Source organism: Penicillium taxi, assembly GCF_028828555.1.
Source record: "Penicillium taxi strain IBT 34144 chromosome Unknown utg000001l_segment0_segment0, whole genome shotgun sequence".
Lineage (NCBI taxonomy): Eukaryota > Fungi > Ascomycota > Eurotiomycetes > Eurotiales > Aspergillaceae > Penicillium > Penicillium taxi.
In genome coordinates, this window is record NW_026643203.1 from 3,406,153 (window position 1) to 3,421,838 (window position 15,686).

General features: G+C 47.8%; 5 protein-coding genes across 5 annotated transcripts; 3 read left to right on the forward strand and 2 right to left on the reverse strand.

Moving 5' to 3' along the window:
• Nucleotides 1-258: 258 nt before the first annotated feature.
• N7495_001224 (snoRNA-binding rRNA-processing protein PWP2) lies at nucleotides 259-3,195 on the forward strand (the record flags this gene model as incomplete). Its single annotated transcript, XM_057203894.1, has 5 exons — nucleotides 259-276; nucleotides 328-440; nucleotides 507-1,002; nucleotides 1,074-1,321; nucleotides 1,377-3,195. The coding sequence occupies 5 exons, from the start codon at nucleotides 259-261 to the stop codon at nucleotides 3,193-3,195; spliced, it is 2,694 nt and encodes an 897-aa protein (XP_057067967.1).
• Nucleotides 3,196-3,940: 745 nt separating this feature from the next.
• N7495_001225 (chromatin-binding exonuclease XRN1) lies at nucleotides 3,941-8,179 on the reverse strand (the record flags this gene model as incomplete). The annotated part of the gene is made up of 2 exons (XM_057203895.1): nucleotides 3,941-6,420; nucleotides 6,472-8,179. The coding sequence occupies 2 exons, from the start codon at nucleotides 8,177-8,179 to the stop codon at nucleotides 3,941-3,943; spliced, it is 4,188 nt and encodes a 1,395-aa protein (XP_057067968.1).
• A 421-nt stretch (nucleotides 8,180-8,600) lies between these two features.
• Nucleotides 8,601-10,228, forward strand: N7495_001226 (WD repeat RBAP46/RBAP48/MSI1 family protein; the record flags this gene model as incomplete). The annotated part of the gene is made up of 6 exons (XM_057203896.1): nucleotides 8,601-8,625; nucleotides 8,678-8,731; nucleotides 8,803-8,908; nucleotides 8,980-9,441; nucleotides 9,504-9,989; nucleotides 10,054-10,228. 6 exons carry the CDS (start codon nucleotides 8,601-8,603, stop codon nucleotides 10,226-10,228), a joined length of 1,308 nt encoding a protein of 435 aa, XP_057067969.1.
• A 418-nt stretch (nucleotides 10,229-10,646) lies between these two features.
• On the forward strand, nucleotides 10,647-11,859 carry N7495_001227 (GTP cyclohydrolase I; the record flags this gene model as incomplete). Its single annotated transcript, XM_057203897.1, is given in 4 exon segments — nucleotides 10,647-10,922; nucleotides 10,934-11,144; nucleotides 11,200-11,504; nucleotides 11,557-11,859. 4 exon segments carry the CDS (start codon nucleotides 10,647-10,649, stop codon nucleotides 11,857-11,859), a joined length of 1,095 nt encoding a protein of 364 aa, XP_057067970.1.
• A 2,305-nt stretch (nucleotides 11,860-14,164) lies between these two features.
• N7495_001228 (uncharacterized protein) lies at nucleotides 14,165-14,614 on the reverse strand (the record flags this gene model as incomplete). The annotated part of the gene is made up of 1 exon (XM_057203898.1): nucleotides 14,165-14,614. One exon carries the CDS (start codon nucleotides 14,612-14,614, stop codon nucleotides 14,165-14,167), a length of 450 nt encoding a protein of 149 aa, XP_057067971.1.
• Between the last annotated feature and the right edge of the window lie 1,072 nt (nucleotides 14,615-15,686).

A 15,686-nucleotide genomic window follows, 5' to 3' on the forward strand; every position in this document is an offset into this window, starting at 1 on the left:
AGGCAAAAGAAGAAGATTAAGTGGTGGTGCCTTTGGGGGATACGGAAAGGGGAAGGCGATACACTTGAATGTTGCTACTCCCCCTGAATCTCGTTTCTGGAGTATAGCTGGCCTTGCCTATCAGGGGTTAGTGCAATGAGCTAGCCCTATTTAGGCCCGGAATAGGACCAATGATGATCCGGGAGTCTTATCGCTGAATTGATTTGACGATCAAGAGGAATTTTTGACGGAGCGCATTGAGCTGTCGCAGTGGGAAACATGAAGACCGACTTTAAGGTATGTATGATTTTTGCTGTTATATGAATTTCACTGACATGCTTCATCTAGTTCTCTAACCTTTTGGGAACGGTCTACCGCAAGGGCAACCTGCTCTTTACTCCCGATGGCACCTGTTTGCTCTCGCCGGTGGGCAATCGAGTGACAGTCTTCGATCTTGTACAGTATGTCTTGCAGTCGTATACTTTGAGTATCTGAGAACTCAAGAACTGATTTTTATACCTTTATAGCAACACTTCCTATACTCTTCCCTTCTCGCATCGCACAAATATCGATCACCTCGATCTATCACCTAAAGGCAACTTACTGCTGACAGTAGACGAGACTGGCCGAGCAATTCTAACCAATTTCCACCGGCGCATTGCTATTCATCACTTCTCTTTCAAGTCGCGCGTTACAGCGTTGAAGTTCTCGCCCTCTGGTCGGCATTTTGCTGTAGGTGTGGGTAGGCGTCTGCAAATCTGGCAGACACCCTCAACGCCTGGCACCGAAACCAATGGCGAAATTGAGTTCGCCCCCTTCGTGCTTCACCGTGATCTTGCTGCCCACTTTGATGTTGTTCGGAATATTGAATGGTCGAGCGATTCGCGTTTCATGCTCACTGCTTCGCGGGATTTGACTGCGCGAGTATGGAGTTTGGACCCGGAGGATGGGTTCGAACCAACCACTTTGGCAGGCCATAGACAGGGTGTCGTTGCCGCATACTTCGATGCTAAGCAAGAAGCGGTAAGTATTTCGCTGGAACTTCTAATTAAGCCCTGGTTTCTAATTTCTTTTTTTTTTTTAAAAAAAACTAGATATATACCGTCAGCCAAGATGGAGCCCTATTCCGCTGGGAATTCGCTGCAAAGATGGACCCAGAGACAGAAGAAGAAATCGCAGAAGCTCAGTGGAGAATTGTGAGAAAGGATTTCTTTATGCAAAACGACGCCAAAGTTAATTGTGCTGCCTTCCACGCACCGACTAGTTTACTAGTCGTCGGCTTCTCAAACGGTCTTTTCGGACTGTATGACTTGCCGGAGTTCAACACGATCAATCTTTTGAGGTATGTATATTGTTGACTTTTATTCGGGCTACTTACTGATCGTAATATCCACTAGTGTCTCTCAGAGCAATATTGACGTCGTGACAATCAATAAAACTGGTGAATGGCTAGCTTTCGGATCGTCCAAGCATGGCCAGCTGTTGGTGTGGGAATGGCAGTCCGAATCCTACATCTTGAAGCAGCAAGGCCATCTGGATTCCATGAACTCGTTGGTTTACTCCCCCGACGGCCAGAAAATTGTCACAACTGCCGACGATGGTAAAGTCAAAGTTTGGGACGTGAAGTCGGGATTTTGTGTTGTGACCTTCACTGAACACACTAGCGGAGTAACCGCATGTCAGTTCGCTAAAAAGGGAAGCGTTCTCTTCACAGCTTCCTTGGATGGTTCGATCCGTGCCTGGGATTTGATTCGCTACCGTAATTTCCGAACATTCACTGCGCCATCTCGACTCTCATTTTCCTCGCTGGCTGTGGATCCCAGCGGTGAGGTTGTTTGCGCCGGTTCTCCAGACTCCTTTGATATCCATGTCTGGTCCGTGCAGACTGGCCAATTGCTAGACCAGCTATCTGGTCACGAAGGTCCCGTTTCTAGCCTTTCCTTTGCTGCCGATGGTAACCATCTTGTCAGCGGCAGCTGGGATCGCACAGTGCGGATCTGGAGCATTTTCGGGCGAACTCAGACTAGCGAACCGCTCCAGCTCATGTCAGACGTGTTGAGTGTCGCGTTCCGTCCCGATGGCGAGCAAGTTGCGGCCTCTACTCTTGATGGCCAGCTTTCATTCTGGTTGGTCTCCGATGCTGTCCAGCAAGGAGGCGTGGACGGACGCCGCGATGTATCAGGAGGTCGGAAAATATCCGATCGTCGTACCGCAGCAAACGCTGCCGGAACCAAGTCTTTTAACCGTATCACCTACAGTGCCGATGGCAGCTGTATTTTGGCTGGAGGAAACAGCAAATACATCTGTTTGTATGACGTGACTACGGGATCATTGATCAAGAAATACACCGTCTCCATGAACCTTTCTCTGGATGGTACCCAGGAATTCCTGAACAGCCGTGATCTCACCGAGGCTGGCCCTCGTGCCCTCATCGATGAAACTGGCGAGGCATCTGATAAGGAAGATCGTATCGACCGCAACCTACCTGGTGCTAAGCGTGGCGATGCTGGTGTACGTACTACTCGACCCGAAGTCCGAGTGATGTCGGTTGACTTCGCTCCCACAGGGCGGGCATTCTGCGCTGCGTCTACCGAGGGCCTTCTCATCTACAGCCTGGACACTGAATTTGTCTTTGATCCCTTCGATCTGGACATCACAATTACCCCGTCCACTATCCTTGCTACACTCGATGCCGCGAAGCAAGCGCACAAAACTGGTACTAATGACGAAGAGAACACATTCCTAAAAGCCCTGATCATGGCTTTCCGCCTCAACGAATCGAAGTTGCTCCGAGCTGTGTATGAGGCAATTCCGCCTTCCGATATCCCCCATGTGGTCCGCGCCGTGCCTACCGTGTACCTCCCTCGCCTACTGCGCTTTGTTGCACATGCGGCCGACGAGACTCCCCATCTTGAATTCAACCTGATGTGGATTGAGTCATTATTCAGCTGCCATGGACGGTACTTCAAAGAAAACTCAGGAACATTTGCACCCGAGCTTCGTGCCGTCCAGCGTGCTGTGGATGAAATCCGCGAGAATCTCAAGCGTCTGACGGAGAAGAACCTCTACGACCTGAACTATCTTCTGTCAAAGCCCGTTCTGACGGAGAAGAAGCCAGCCACCACATTATTAGCCGTGGAAGCTGGTGATGTGGAGGGAGATGATGAGATGGCCGATGCTAATGATGATGAGGGCGAGTGGATCGGCCTGGAATAAATTTCTTAAAAGTCTCCTGCTTGTATATCTACTTGCATCTTGCGCCTGGCGTTTGTATATTAGGGAGGGAAAGGCTAGTCCCCAATCAAAAGTGTGTGCCTACTTAGGTATAGAGGAAGTTCTTTTCCCAGCTTCAATAAACATTTTGATTTACAGAATTTGGGAACTCATTAAAGCTTACAGGGCTTTCTGCAGGCTACATAACCTTAGCAAAAATAGAGCACTGTGATAGAACACCTACCTAGCCGATTCCAAGGTTCAAAGGAGGCTGATTTGCAGACCTCGAGAGGTATCAAGTAGTCATAAAGAAAAACAAGTACATCAGGTGAATGGGACCTATCCCCACTCATGCCTGGATATCGTGAAAAAAACTCTTATGATATGATAAACCATCCAATATTGGAAGACATTTGGCGGCAAAACCTCCCAATGGATACAGAGCAGTCCGAAATGTAGATTACTTGTAAACGGATAAGTGGCTTGGCATACGCGAAAGTATCTATTGGACTTTGAAGGCTATCAGTTTCATGAATTTAGAATAAATTCTGGGCTTTAAGAAAGCACTGAGATCTCACCTTGAAATGTCATCATCTATCAACTTTGTTGCTAGACTTGGGGTCCGCTCCTTGATCTCCTTGGGGATTTAGCCCTGCTTGCATGTTAACAAGTGAACGATTGAACCCTTAACGGGATGAAATCCATACCTCATTCATAGTGAATTTGAGGCATTGCTTTAGCAAAACAATTAGTTGGTGTCAGAAGGAGCACCACGACCACGGCCTCGACCGCGGAAGCCATTGCCGCGGCCACGTCCTCGGCTAGGTCGATCATACAATCCTTCTGGTGGAGGCACATTGGAGTAATCCTGAGGACGGAATTGTCCCTCCCTGGAATCACCATTCCCAACAGAGGTATTACCACCTCGGTGGAACTGACCTCCGCGATTGTTGTTAGCACCTCGGCCACGTGGACCACGCGGAGGACCTCCATTGCCACGAGGATGGAAAGGAAGGGTGGTAGTCTGCCCATTTTTGATGCCACCTCGGCCTCCTCCTCGAGGAGCGCCCTGATGGCCAGAAACAGCACCGCGGAATGATCCTCGCAAGGGCGGAGGAGCGGGGGCATTGGTTAATTGGCCTTGTCCGTTAGGACCAAGGGGAGCACCGTATCCAGAAACCGCCCAGGACGCAGGTTGCTGCTGGGGTTGCTGAGTTGTTGCGGCGCGGGAGCCGGCGACCAACTGACGATCGGAAATGTTCAGCACGGACGAAACAAGGACAGTCTGTCCTCGGAAGGGAGAGCAACGTTCACCAAGTGTCGTACCACTCATGAATGAGTTGTCAAAAACCACATCAAGCAGAACAGTGCGTGAGGTTCTAGTCAAACCAATCACAGTACCACGGGTGGCAATAGGTACTTTGCCGGAATCCTGCGTGTACACAACCCGATCACCAAGCTTGAAATTCTGGTTGCCCAGGCGGTGCTCAGCGTCGGCAGGGCGAAGCAGAGCACTGCGAGGAACTCCACGGACCTTTTTTGGCTGCATTGACTTCATGGATTGAGTAACTGCATCTGAATCTTGCTCAATCAAATGAACAATGTCGGAGTCCAACTGTTCAGCGTCGAGAGGAACACGTGCAAAGCCCTTGGCGTCAATGGATTTGAGCCACTTCTGAATTTCCTTCATTTTCAAGAGAGCAACATCCTCCGGGTAAAAGTCGGTGGGGGTGTAACGATCGTTCTGTGGATTGCGTTGGATGCCAGCGATAAACTCGGGGAAATTGATCATGTATTGCTGGAGCAAATCCACTGTCTTCTGGCTAAATTCCCAGCCATTGGCTCCACGGCGGGAATATCCTAGAACCTTTTGCTTTCGAGCCTCAAACTTCAGGTTGAGGCCCAAATTCACACGCGTGCCATCAATGTCAACGGAGAAGGAAGATGTGATCTTGGAGAGTACCAAGGGGCTAAGACGGAGACTACGCGCAATAGCGTATGAGGGCATGTAAGGGCAGTGCGACTCGGCCTCTTGGACACGTTTCCACCCAAACTCAGGCTCACGGCCTTTGACCGACGCGACCAAACCGTCCACTTTTCCTTCAGCGTGGCCGGAAATATAAGCAGGTCGTCCATAGTTAAAGTCACCCAAGAAGAATGCACGAGAACCTATCGGGAACTCTTCTTCGATTGGCAAAGCTGTACGCTCAATGAAGCGCTCATCGGGATTGATAACATCGTCAACAATCACTTGGACGGCGTAATCAGTTTCCTGTCCGGGTATATCCATAAACTCCTTGATGGTGGCTCCGTCATCGGTCTTAATCATGCCCTTCAACGGTTGGATATGGACCAAAGCTTCGACATCTCCAATGATCACACCTAGTCGCTTGCTATAAGTGCCTTCAATCTTTTGAGCCTTTTTCTTGAACTGTTCAATTTGTTGAGGGGTGTGTGGGATCGACACAACATGCTGTTCACCCGGCGGGAGGATGTAGTCAAATAGTTCGTCTGAGACACGAACAACGAGGGCTTCCTGCAAGTACGGGTAACCAACATGGATTCGCTGACCAAGCTTTTTCTTTGCCAACTCGACACTGGATCGGCTTGATGCGTCCAGAAGCGTAATGACTTGACTTTCGTTACGGCTTTCTTGCTGGAAGACCTGCACACCATGGAATCCCAGTTGGCCGTGATGTGGCAGTGTGTTGAGACTAGGGAAGCCAGCCAGAGCCGCTTCACCCAGGTGTACACCATCCATCAGGCCGTTATATGGCTCCAAACCTTCCATGGCAGGAAGGTCAAAGATGTTTTCAATACAATGGCAATGAGGAATATCAGGGAATACGCCAGGCATAGACGAGGGGTAGATGAAATCGGTACCCGTAGAATATGTGAACTTCAGACTCGTTCCGAAGGAGTTCCTTGACTGTTCACCAGGTGTGAGGAACTGTTCCCGCGTCTTGAGTGCATCTAGCAACCGCTTCTCATCAATGAATGGAATTTTCACCACAGCCTCCCATGCCATCTTTTTGCCGTTCATATCCAAATCAAAATCACGAGGATAGAAGTCAATAATAGACGAATCTGGAGAAGTCATCAGGTCCCAATATGCCTTGGGCACGATCTTCTTACTCCGATCTGGCAAGACGCCCATCAGCTGGTCGAATGGGCGGAAGGGTTTCCCAAGCCGGAAGTCCATGTTTGCCTTAAGACCTTTTTTCACATCTATTTCAGAGTCAGAAAAAGGATACAGAAAGATCAAGTTTCAATACGTACCAGAAATCATAGGGGCGTAATGATACTGGAAAAACCAAGGCCACGAGGCAATGCCGCGGTAGTAGTAGAACAGCACCCACTGCAATCCTTGCACATAGTTCTCCGCCAGCTTTGCTAACTCCTCCTCATTATCCAGTCCCCAGCCAAATTTAGATTGATAATAGTTATCTCTCCATTCCAGGAATTTGGCATCGTATTTCTGTTCTGCTGCCTTTTGTGCTTCCTCTGGGGTAATTTCCTGAAGTTTGGCCTTCTCGTACTTTCGAATAATACGTTGAATAGCCAAGGTTGATTCTTCATCATAACCATCATCGTCACTGTCACTGTCATCATTCTGTGTCTGAGGCAACTCGAGCCTCATGAATCGGTCACCATGGGTATTCTCGATGGTGGACCATGGCACCCGAAGTTCATCAGCAAGCTTTTCAACAAAGCTACGATCGCGTGCTGGTATAACGGCAGGGAAATCCAAAGGCTTGAGCTCGGATCCCTTTCTAGGCCGGTTCAAGACATACGTCTTGACTATCTTGAGAATTTCCTTTTGAGCTGAAGTGATGGTCATGTCCTTTGGTTTCCGCTGCAGTTCGAGGGAGTTGTCACCTTGATTCTTCTTTGACTTAACCCATTGGCTATCTGAGTATTCAGCCTCGAAGAAACGATGTTCAAAGCTACTCATTGCATCGACAAGCATACCCAACCGTTCCAGATTGATAACACCCTGCTCGTTGATGTAGCCACCCATTTTTGGCAGTACATCCTTGTAGAGCTTGAACATCAGCGCCAATGCACCTTCGTTGATATGCAAATTCGGCAAATTAGGCAAAAAATCATTACCAACAAAAAATGCCATGAGAATGAAGTCATCAATCACATGCTCCATGTCGAAGGGAAAACCAAGAGTCCCTTCCACCTTGAGTTCCTGAAATTCGAGCTCAAGATACTCCCGAACCAGACTTAAGTGTAGGAGATAGAAATTTTGATGCTCGAGTTCCGTAGGCTTCTTCGCTGTCTGGCGACCAAATGTTACTTCTTCACGAAGAAGGCAGAAATGTGGGTCATGACTGAGAAGACCCAGCATGATCAAATCAGCATCTAAGCCATAAAGACAGTGGCGCACATTAGGATGGTAATCGGCCTGTGCCTTGGCGCTTCGGATATATTCCATGATCTTGTGCTCGCCCTCGCCGGGCACCTCGTGGCCTGAAAGCACGATCTCCACGCCCTGCCAGTTTGTGTCCTCCGAGATCTTCTTGTTGACAAAATATTTCAGTTGTCGTGTCAATCTCTCCATAAATTCAGTACCTGGTGTGATACAATTGCTATCGAAAGCATCATCCTTGGGCATCTCTAGCCCTTGGGAGATAGCCGCTTCCTTTGCTTCTTCGGCATCTAGGGCTGTTCGGAAACGGCGGGCTCGCTGTTGGTTCATCTTTGCACGCGGGGCAACACCATCAACAGCCATATAGAAGAGCTTCTTTGGCTTGATTGTGCCAAATAGATGCTCGATGTAGTTGAAGATCGCAATGAACATTTGCTCCTCAGTCATACGGAAGGTTGGCGAGTCACTATCACTGTGTGTGCAGTTGTGGATAATACCGTTCATGTCCAAATACAGGCTGTCAAACTCGGGAATGCGACTCTCCGCGATTAACACTGAGATGGAAGGGTACCGTTCACTAAGCCAACGGAAAAACTTTGGAACACCCATGATGAAGGTATTACAAAAACAATATCTTCAAATTAGAACTTGAATTGAAAGAAAGTTAGTGGCGGTGGTGGTGGGAGGTGGGAGGTTGAGATTCGACTCTTCAGTAAATGAGAGGATATTGGGAGGATATTCCAGTTGTGCGAAGCGGGGGGTCTAATACTCTGAACTTGCAAAAAGAAAAAATTCAGAAAGAAAAATCTCCCTAGTGTGGGAAAGGAGCGTAAAGGTTAGAGTGGTCAATAGTTGAGATTCACGATTCGAGTCATTGCCAAGGAGGTGATTCCAAATACAGACTAGCGTCAATTAACGCGCTCGTTTGGCTTTCGCGTCTATCTCGCCGATTGCGAAGCACTTTTTTTCCACTTCACTTGACAACTACAACTACCCTTGACGTTCAGATTTGTACTTCCACTTGGTTGCCATGCAGTCTTACGAAGATGAGAACCGTAAGTCTTTGGGAAATTCTCCATGGGAAATCCTAAACTGATTTTGTCGAAGCTCCCACAGAGGAACAGGAGCAGGAGCATAGCAACGAAAAGATCATCAATGAAGGTATATATACACCAAACCATTATTCGCCAGGAAAAATGATCAGTATAGCTCACATTCCTATCTCCGAACAGAATATAAGACTTGGAAAAAGAATGCGCCATTTCTTTACGATATGATCCTCAGCACAGCACTCGAATGGCCCACTCTCACCACTCAGTGGCTGCCAGATAAGCAAGAGTGCGTGATCGATCCATCTCCTCTTTATATTGTTTTCTCAGAGCTAAAGCTAACCAATATCATTAACTCAGAGTGCCCGACAAGCCCTACTCCACGCACCGCCTTATCATCGGAACTCATACCGCAGGCGATGCTCAAAATTATCTTCAGATCGCGCATGTTCAGCTACCCAATCTTGATGCGCCCAATCCTGATGACTACGACGAAGAGAGGAGTGAGATTGGTGGTTACGGTGGAGGTCCTAAGAAGCCTCAGGTGGAGATCAAGTTTGAGATCGCCCAGAAGATTGATCACCAAGGGGAGGTTAATAAGGCTCGCTATCAGCCTCAGAACCCTAATATCATTGCGACGATGTGCACAGATGGTCGGGTGATGATCTGGGATCGCTCAAAGCACCCCAGTATTCCCACCGGAACTGTAAACCCTCAGATGGAGCTTCTGGGCCACGAAGCTGAGGGATTTGGGCTTAGCTGGAACCCTCACGAGGCCGGTCACCTTGCTACAGGTAGTGAGGATAAGACAGTTCGTCTTTGGTAAGTGGTAAAATGACGGAATGCTCCTACAAAAAAGACATTGAGAGCTAACCCATATCCAGGGACCTCACTACATACACAAAGGGCAACAAGGCACTTCGGCCTACCCGCACCTACACACATCACTCTTCGATCGTTAATGATGTCCAGCATCATCCTCTCCACTCTTCTCTCATTGGTTCAGTGTCCGACGACATCACCCTCCAGATTATCGATGTTCGTGCAGCCGATACTACTCGGGCTGCTGCTTCTTCTGAGGGCCAGCATCGTGATGCCATCAACTCCATTTCATTCAACCCGGCCGCAGAGACTATTTTGGCCACTGGCTCGGCAGACAACACCATTGGAATTTGGGATTTGCGTAATCTGAAGACGAAGCTTCATTCACTGGAGGGCCACTCGGATTCAGTGCAGTCAATTTCCTGGCATCCCTTTGAGGAGTCTGTGCTGGCCAGTTCAGGCTACGACCGCAAGATTTTGTTCTGGGACCTTAGCCGAGCTGGAGAGGAACAGACCCCCGAGGATGCGCAGGACGGACCCCCGGAACTGTAAGTGTCCAATATCCTATCCCGACTTGTCATTTTTGGTATATCTAACGTTGCTTGATTCTAGTCTCTTTATGCATGGTGGTCACACCAACCGTATCTCTGACTTCAGCTGGAATCTCAACGACCCCTGGGTTCTTTGCTCAGCTGCTGAGGATAATTTGTTGCAAGTGTGGAAAGTAGCTGATGCAATTGTGGGCAAGGAGTTGGAGGATGTTCCAATGGAGGAGCTGGAGGCATGATCTGCTATGTCAATTTTTTATTTCCGTTATTAGTTATTCTCCCTAGTATGTGCAGGCGAACATATAGTTTGTAATGGGGAACCGGAATATTATGTCTTTTTTTTTTTTTTACTTCAATTGCTGCAGGTATTTAAAGAAGATACTCCGTACTCCGAAACCCTGTCCAAATTTCTTACCTAATCAGTGGAGAATTGACAGAGCCCCACCATATTGGATAGTGATTGGTCAGAACTCAAGGCGGTGTCATGCAATGAGGGGCTGTTGATCTAAAAAAGGTTAGCGTCTTTTTGGATTGTCTTGTCAAAAAAAAGTAGGGTCATCATTGTCGATGTTACTGATTTGATTTCAACGAGGTTCTACTATTCGCACCCATTTGACTGTTCCAACTGTCCAATTTATCAACGCCCATCTCGTTGTCATGGGATCTGGATCCTCCCCACCTTCTAAGCCTTCAGCCATTCCTTCCCATATGCTGAACGGCAGTTCCCCTCTACAATTGTCCTCCAGTTCGGGCTCGGGTTCGGGCACTGGTACCCGTACTCGCGACGCTCGTGAACGGGAGAGCCTCAATTCTTCAATCAAGTCATCCTTTACTCCTCGTATTCCTGTTGAGTTTGAATCTTCGAACGAGGCAACTCTAGCTCCAGCTCCAGCTCCAACTGCAGCTGATGATCCTACTACTCATGAAGCGGGGGTCGCCAGTAGTGCAATGACACTCCGGTATGTTATCGGCAAACTTTGCCACAACTTTACACTATCTTTCTGACACCCTACAGTGGCAGAGTATCCCTGAATGCACCTCCTCGTGATCCTCGAGATGAAGGTGGTCCATTGACCCCACCGGCGACAGTTAGCCGTCCTTCCAGCCCTTACACAATGAACCCACCCGTTGATTTTGACGGGCTTAGTTGGCCTTGTAAGTGACTCAGTTAAATCTATGGCATGGGAATTGCCTTCTAAAAATTGCACAGGTCCTGGAACACGCCAGCGATTAGAGTCGACACCAGAGGAACATGAAGAGCGCGTCAAGAAGCTTGCGGGTGCTGTGCGGACAATTCTCGAATGTGTTGGAGAAGATCCAGAGCGAGAGGGTCTTCGTGAGACTCCAGAACGATACGCCAAGGCTATGCTCTATTTTACCAAGGGCTACGAAGAGAATGTGCGGGACCTAGTGAACGGAGCAGTTTTCCACGAAGACCATGACGAGTTGGTCATTGTGAAAGATATTGATGTCTTTTCTATGTGTGAACATCACATGGTCCCCTTCACTGGAAAGGTAAATTTGTCCATGCCATTACTTCTGAAACTGTACTGACCATGTGGGGTAGATGCATATCGGCTACATCCCTGACCGCCGCGTCCTCGGACTTTCCAAATTGGCCCGCCTCGCTGAGATGTTCTCCCGTCGACTTCAGGTCCAAGAGCGCCTGACCAAGCAGGTTGCTCTGGCCATCTCCGAGGTCCTCAAGCCCCGGGGTGTTGGAGTTGTCATGGAGTCTTCCCACCTGTGCATGGTCATGCGTGGTGTGCAGAAGGTCAGCAGCACTACAACTACCAGCTGCATGCTAGGATGCATGCGGTCTAGTGCCAAGACCAGGGAAGAGTTCTTGACGCTCCTTAACCGAAAATAATTCATCTCTTCAATTATGTGTTGTATTTTCTAGCTCTATCTTGAGCTCGCATGTAATGTTACGAATTTGGAGTTTTGGTGGTGACCTTTCAACAGGTTTATTTGATGGCTTCTTCAGTCTCATGCGATAGCATGCATTTGCGTTTCTGATTTTGTGTTTTTTCCCCTTCTTTTTTGAATATACCTCGGCAGCAAACAGACAACACATGTCTCTTCTGGTGCCAACACCCTACACCTTTTTTGTGACCTCATCGTCCTCAGGGACCACGACGAAGACCCTTTTCAACCCGGCTTCATAAAAACCTCGCTGAAGGATGAAAATTCTCATGACCTTCATATGATTCTATTTTGTTTACACACTTTTTGGATTCCTTTTGGTCCCCTCCTGGCGGAGCTGGTGAGGTTGTTTCAACAATTGACGTTTCACTCTATGCTTAAGATGCCTGTTTGGACTATTTCCTTTGTATATGGTTTCATTCCCATCGGATGCTATGTACGCTTTGATATATTAAAATGATCAATTCTAAAATAATATGATAACTCATGAAAAGTAAAATATAACCCTGTGGAGAAACAAAGTAGTTCCATGGTTTCGAGATAGGTAAGAATCTTGGAAGCTCGAGTACGCTTTTGATGGCATGTATAGGATCTCTATTAGACACAAGTATTAACTAGGTACTTTCGAGGTTCACAAAGCTTTAACTCGAGGGCTGTTTTAAATAGACTGCTATCAGAATATCTAGTTACCTAGTTTACGCTCTTCCATTTCACGTTCTATGTAAGCAAAACACACAACTTGTCACAGCAACAAACAACTTCCTCTTCTTTTTCAAAACTCCCTTCAGCTTCTCTCTTTCAATCCCATTCTATTCTAATATTTTATTGATTCGAGCTTTCATAGGACCACGCGCAACTTCCGGAATATTTGTTCCAGAGCCATCAATCTCAAACACTCCAGATTCTGTACGTATGGCAATTTCTTAGCTCCCAGTATCTGCTTAGTGAATCAGATCATAAAGCTGTGTTCACTCTTCTTACTTATGACAGACATCGACCTTTATCAGTTCCAAAGTTCTTGTTGCAACTGCGGTTCACAAGGTGTACTCAGGTTAGTTCAAACAGTACTCTGGATATTATTTAGGAAATTCTGACCTCATAACTCTTCCCACATGCAGCCAAATATTCGTGATGAATCCCCAGAACCCTCCAAACCCTCAGGCTCCAAATGCTCGAGTATTGCAGGCTATAAGAGCTTTTCAGGCTGCACGGGCTCGGCCTCCACAGCTTCCTCTAAACCCTCAGGCTGTAAGAGCTATTCAAGCTACACAGGCTCGGCCTCCACGGCTTCATCTGAATTCTCAGGCTAAAATTTTTCAGATACTCAGCATTCAGATAGATGAGCCAGTTCCTACTACAGCGATTAGCTGGGCGTTGAGCAATCAGCTTACCCGGTCTTTGCTAAACACAGTTACTGGACGCTACGCGTTTGCCCGGGCGTTTCCTGAACTGTGTCGTTGGAACTTCAATCTGGATATGATTCTGTATGATGCCATCAAGCCATCTCCCCCAATGGAATCCCGGAGACCGATAAGCTAAACGATCCCGCTTCTCGCCTTCGTCATCGCCAACATCTTCTCCATAATCTTCTTGTTCAACGTTTTGAAAGATTTTCCGCAATCTTGGACGTCCATCATCCTGATTGTAAACAGAAGACAAAGCTCCAGGAAGCTTGTTATTCAGCTTTTGTCGAGAACACCTTGTCCTGGAATCATGGTGTTGAAGTCCCAGAAAGCATGGGGCCTTATGATACCCTCATAAAGAAGGCCGATCAAATGATGAAGCGTGAGTATGGAACCGTACCTCACTCTGATACCAAGTTGAACTCGATTCTTGAGATTGAAAACCACTTTGGGACCCCTAATCATTTTGAAGTTCGTTGTTTGCGTCACAATTATGATGGCAAGATCATGAAGGACTACCAAAGGTTCCTCCAGACAACAGTTCTGGCTCAAAATTCCCGAAGTCCACGCCCTTGTGATAAAGAATTTCCGAGAGGTCTAACCCCGTTTCGATTCAATTGTCACATCCGTGGCGTTCAGGTTGATGTGGATCTACTCCAAGTCAATCTAGGCCCACCCGAGGACTGGGACCAATTCGACTGCCTCCTTGCCCAAATTCTTCAAAATGACCGCGAATTTGCTAATGAGGGGCGCTGGTCTCTCATTTCTATCATGACATATCCAGTCGGACGGACCAAAGAGTACTCTCCAGAAGAGGCTCTTCAAGCATATCTCGTTCAGATTCAATTAGCTGCGGGCATACCATTGGAGGGTCTTCAGCCCATGCTCAGTACTGAACGGGTTAATAACGAGATTCGAGCGGGTACACGTCCGCGAGTCCGTCGACCTGTTCATATGAAGATGAGTTGGGCTGGTCAAATGACTGTCCCCTACATTCCACCCGCGAGATTCAATGGTACTCTTGAAGCTCTGCCTAATGACCCATGGTTCCATGGCAATCGCAGGCCTTGGAACTCTGTCACTCTGCCCGAGAACCCCGATGGGCCCGGCCAGATGGGTGGCCCTGATCAGAGCAATCTCATAACCAACATGCGAATCATTGAAGACGCTATCAAGAAGTTTGACAGCATCGTCGTCGTCGCCATCACCAAGCAGGATTATTTGCCCAACACCGGTTATGTGAATGCTGCCCACACCTTTGGATCCATCTCCAAATCCATTCTTAACAATATTCATAATGCCGGAGTCAATGCTCAAGTTAATGCCAGCAAAGCTATGGCGACCCTAGCTAATGCAACCCAGGCTGATGCTGCCGGTGTTTATCCCACTGAAGCCCGTACCCTTTTCTCCTATGCCCATCCAGCTCTTCATTCTTGTAATGTCTTCTGGGGTCGCTGTGGCATTCGATATAAGGCCGAAATAATGGCCGCCGCGCAAGTCTCGAGCGCCGCAGATGCCGTCAGACAAGCTCAAAAAGCCTTTCAAGATGCCCTAGGTGACTTCAACGCGTTACAAGCGCTTTGGCACGCTTGCGAGGTATGGCACTTTGTTAGTGATCGACACTATGAGATCACCAAAATGTTCCGTGATAATTCTCTCAAGAGAGAAACCCGTGCTCGCGCAGCCCTATCTAGTGCTATCCAGAACGATCCCGCCAATTTCAATACCGCCAACGTTGATTACATGCAAGCTACTGTCGCCATGGCTTGGGATACTCTAAGATGGGCGAACGCCCTTGATACCCACGGTCAAATCGGCACAAAAATTGCAAAGATGGTCGATCACGCCATGACTTCAGTCGCCCAAGCTGGAATCACCCTACCAGAAGATGATATCAATGGAGGCTACCAATTTGTCAAGCCTTCCAAAATGCTTGAAATCTCCCGCGCTCGGGCTGAGTATATGGAGGCTTGCCTTCGTGAATTCCGCATGACTGATGCTAGCCACATTGAGGATGCCCGAAAGTTTTGTTCTGTCGTCGGCATACCCCCTGCCCCACGTCACTGCCCCTGGCATCAAAAATACTCCTTGCCACGAAGAGAATAACGGTACGACTCCATGTCTGACTGGCTAGGTCTCATGGACGAAAAATCGATCTCTGAATCAATTTATCCCTTGCACCAAGCCTTTAGTTCTGCGGAGGATGTCGTGAGCAATCTGATATGTTTCAACGGTGTATTTTTATTCTTTTGGAGGATTTGATGTTTTGCGATGAAGTGCTTTCAAATGTTTACCATGTCCCAAGTATTCAAAAATTCAAACCATCCGTATTAATACCATTCACTGCCAGTTTAAGCCCTAAGTCGCT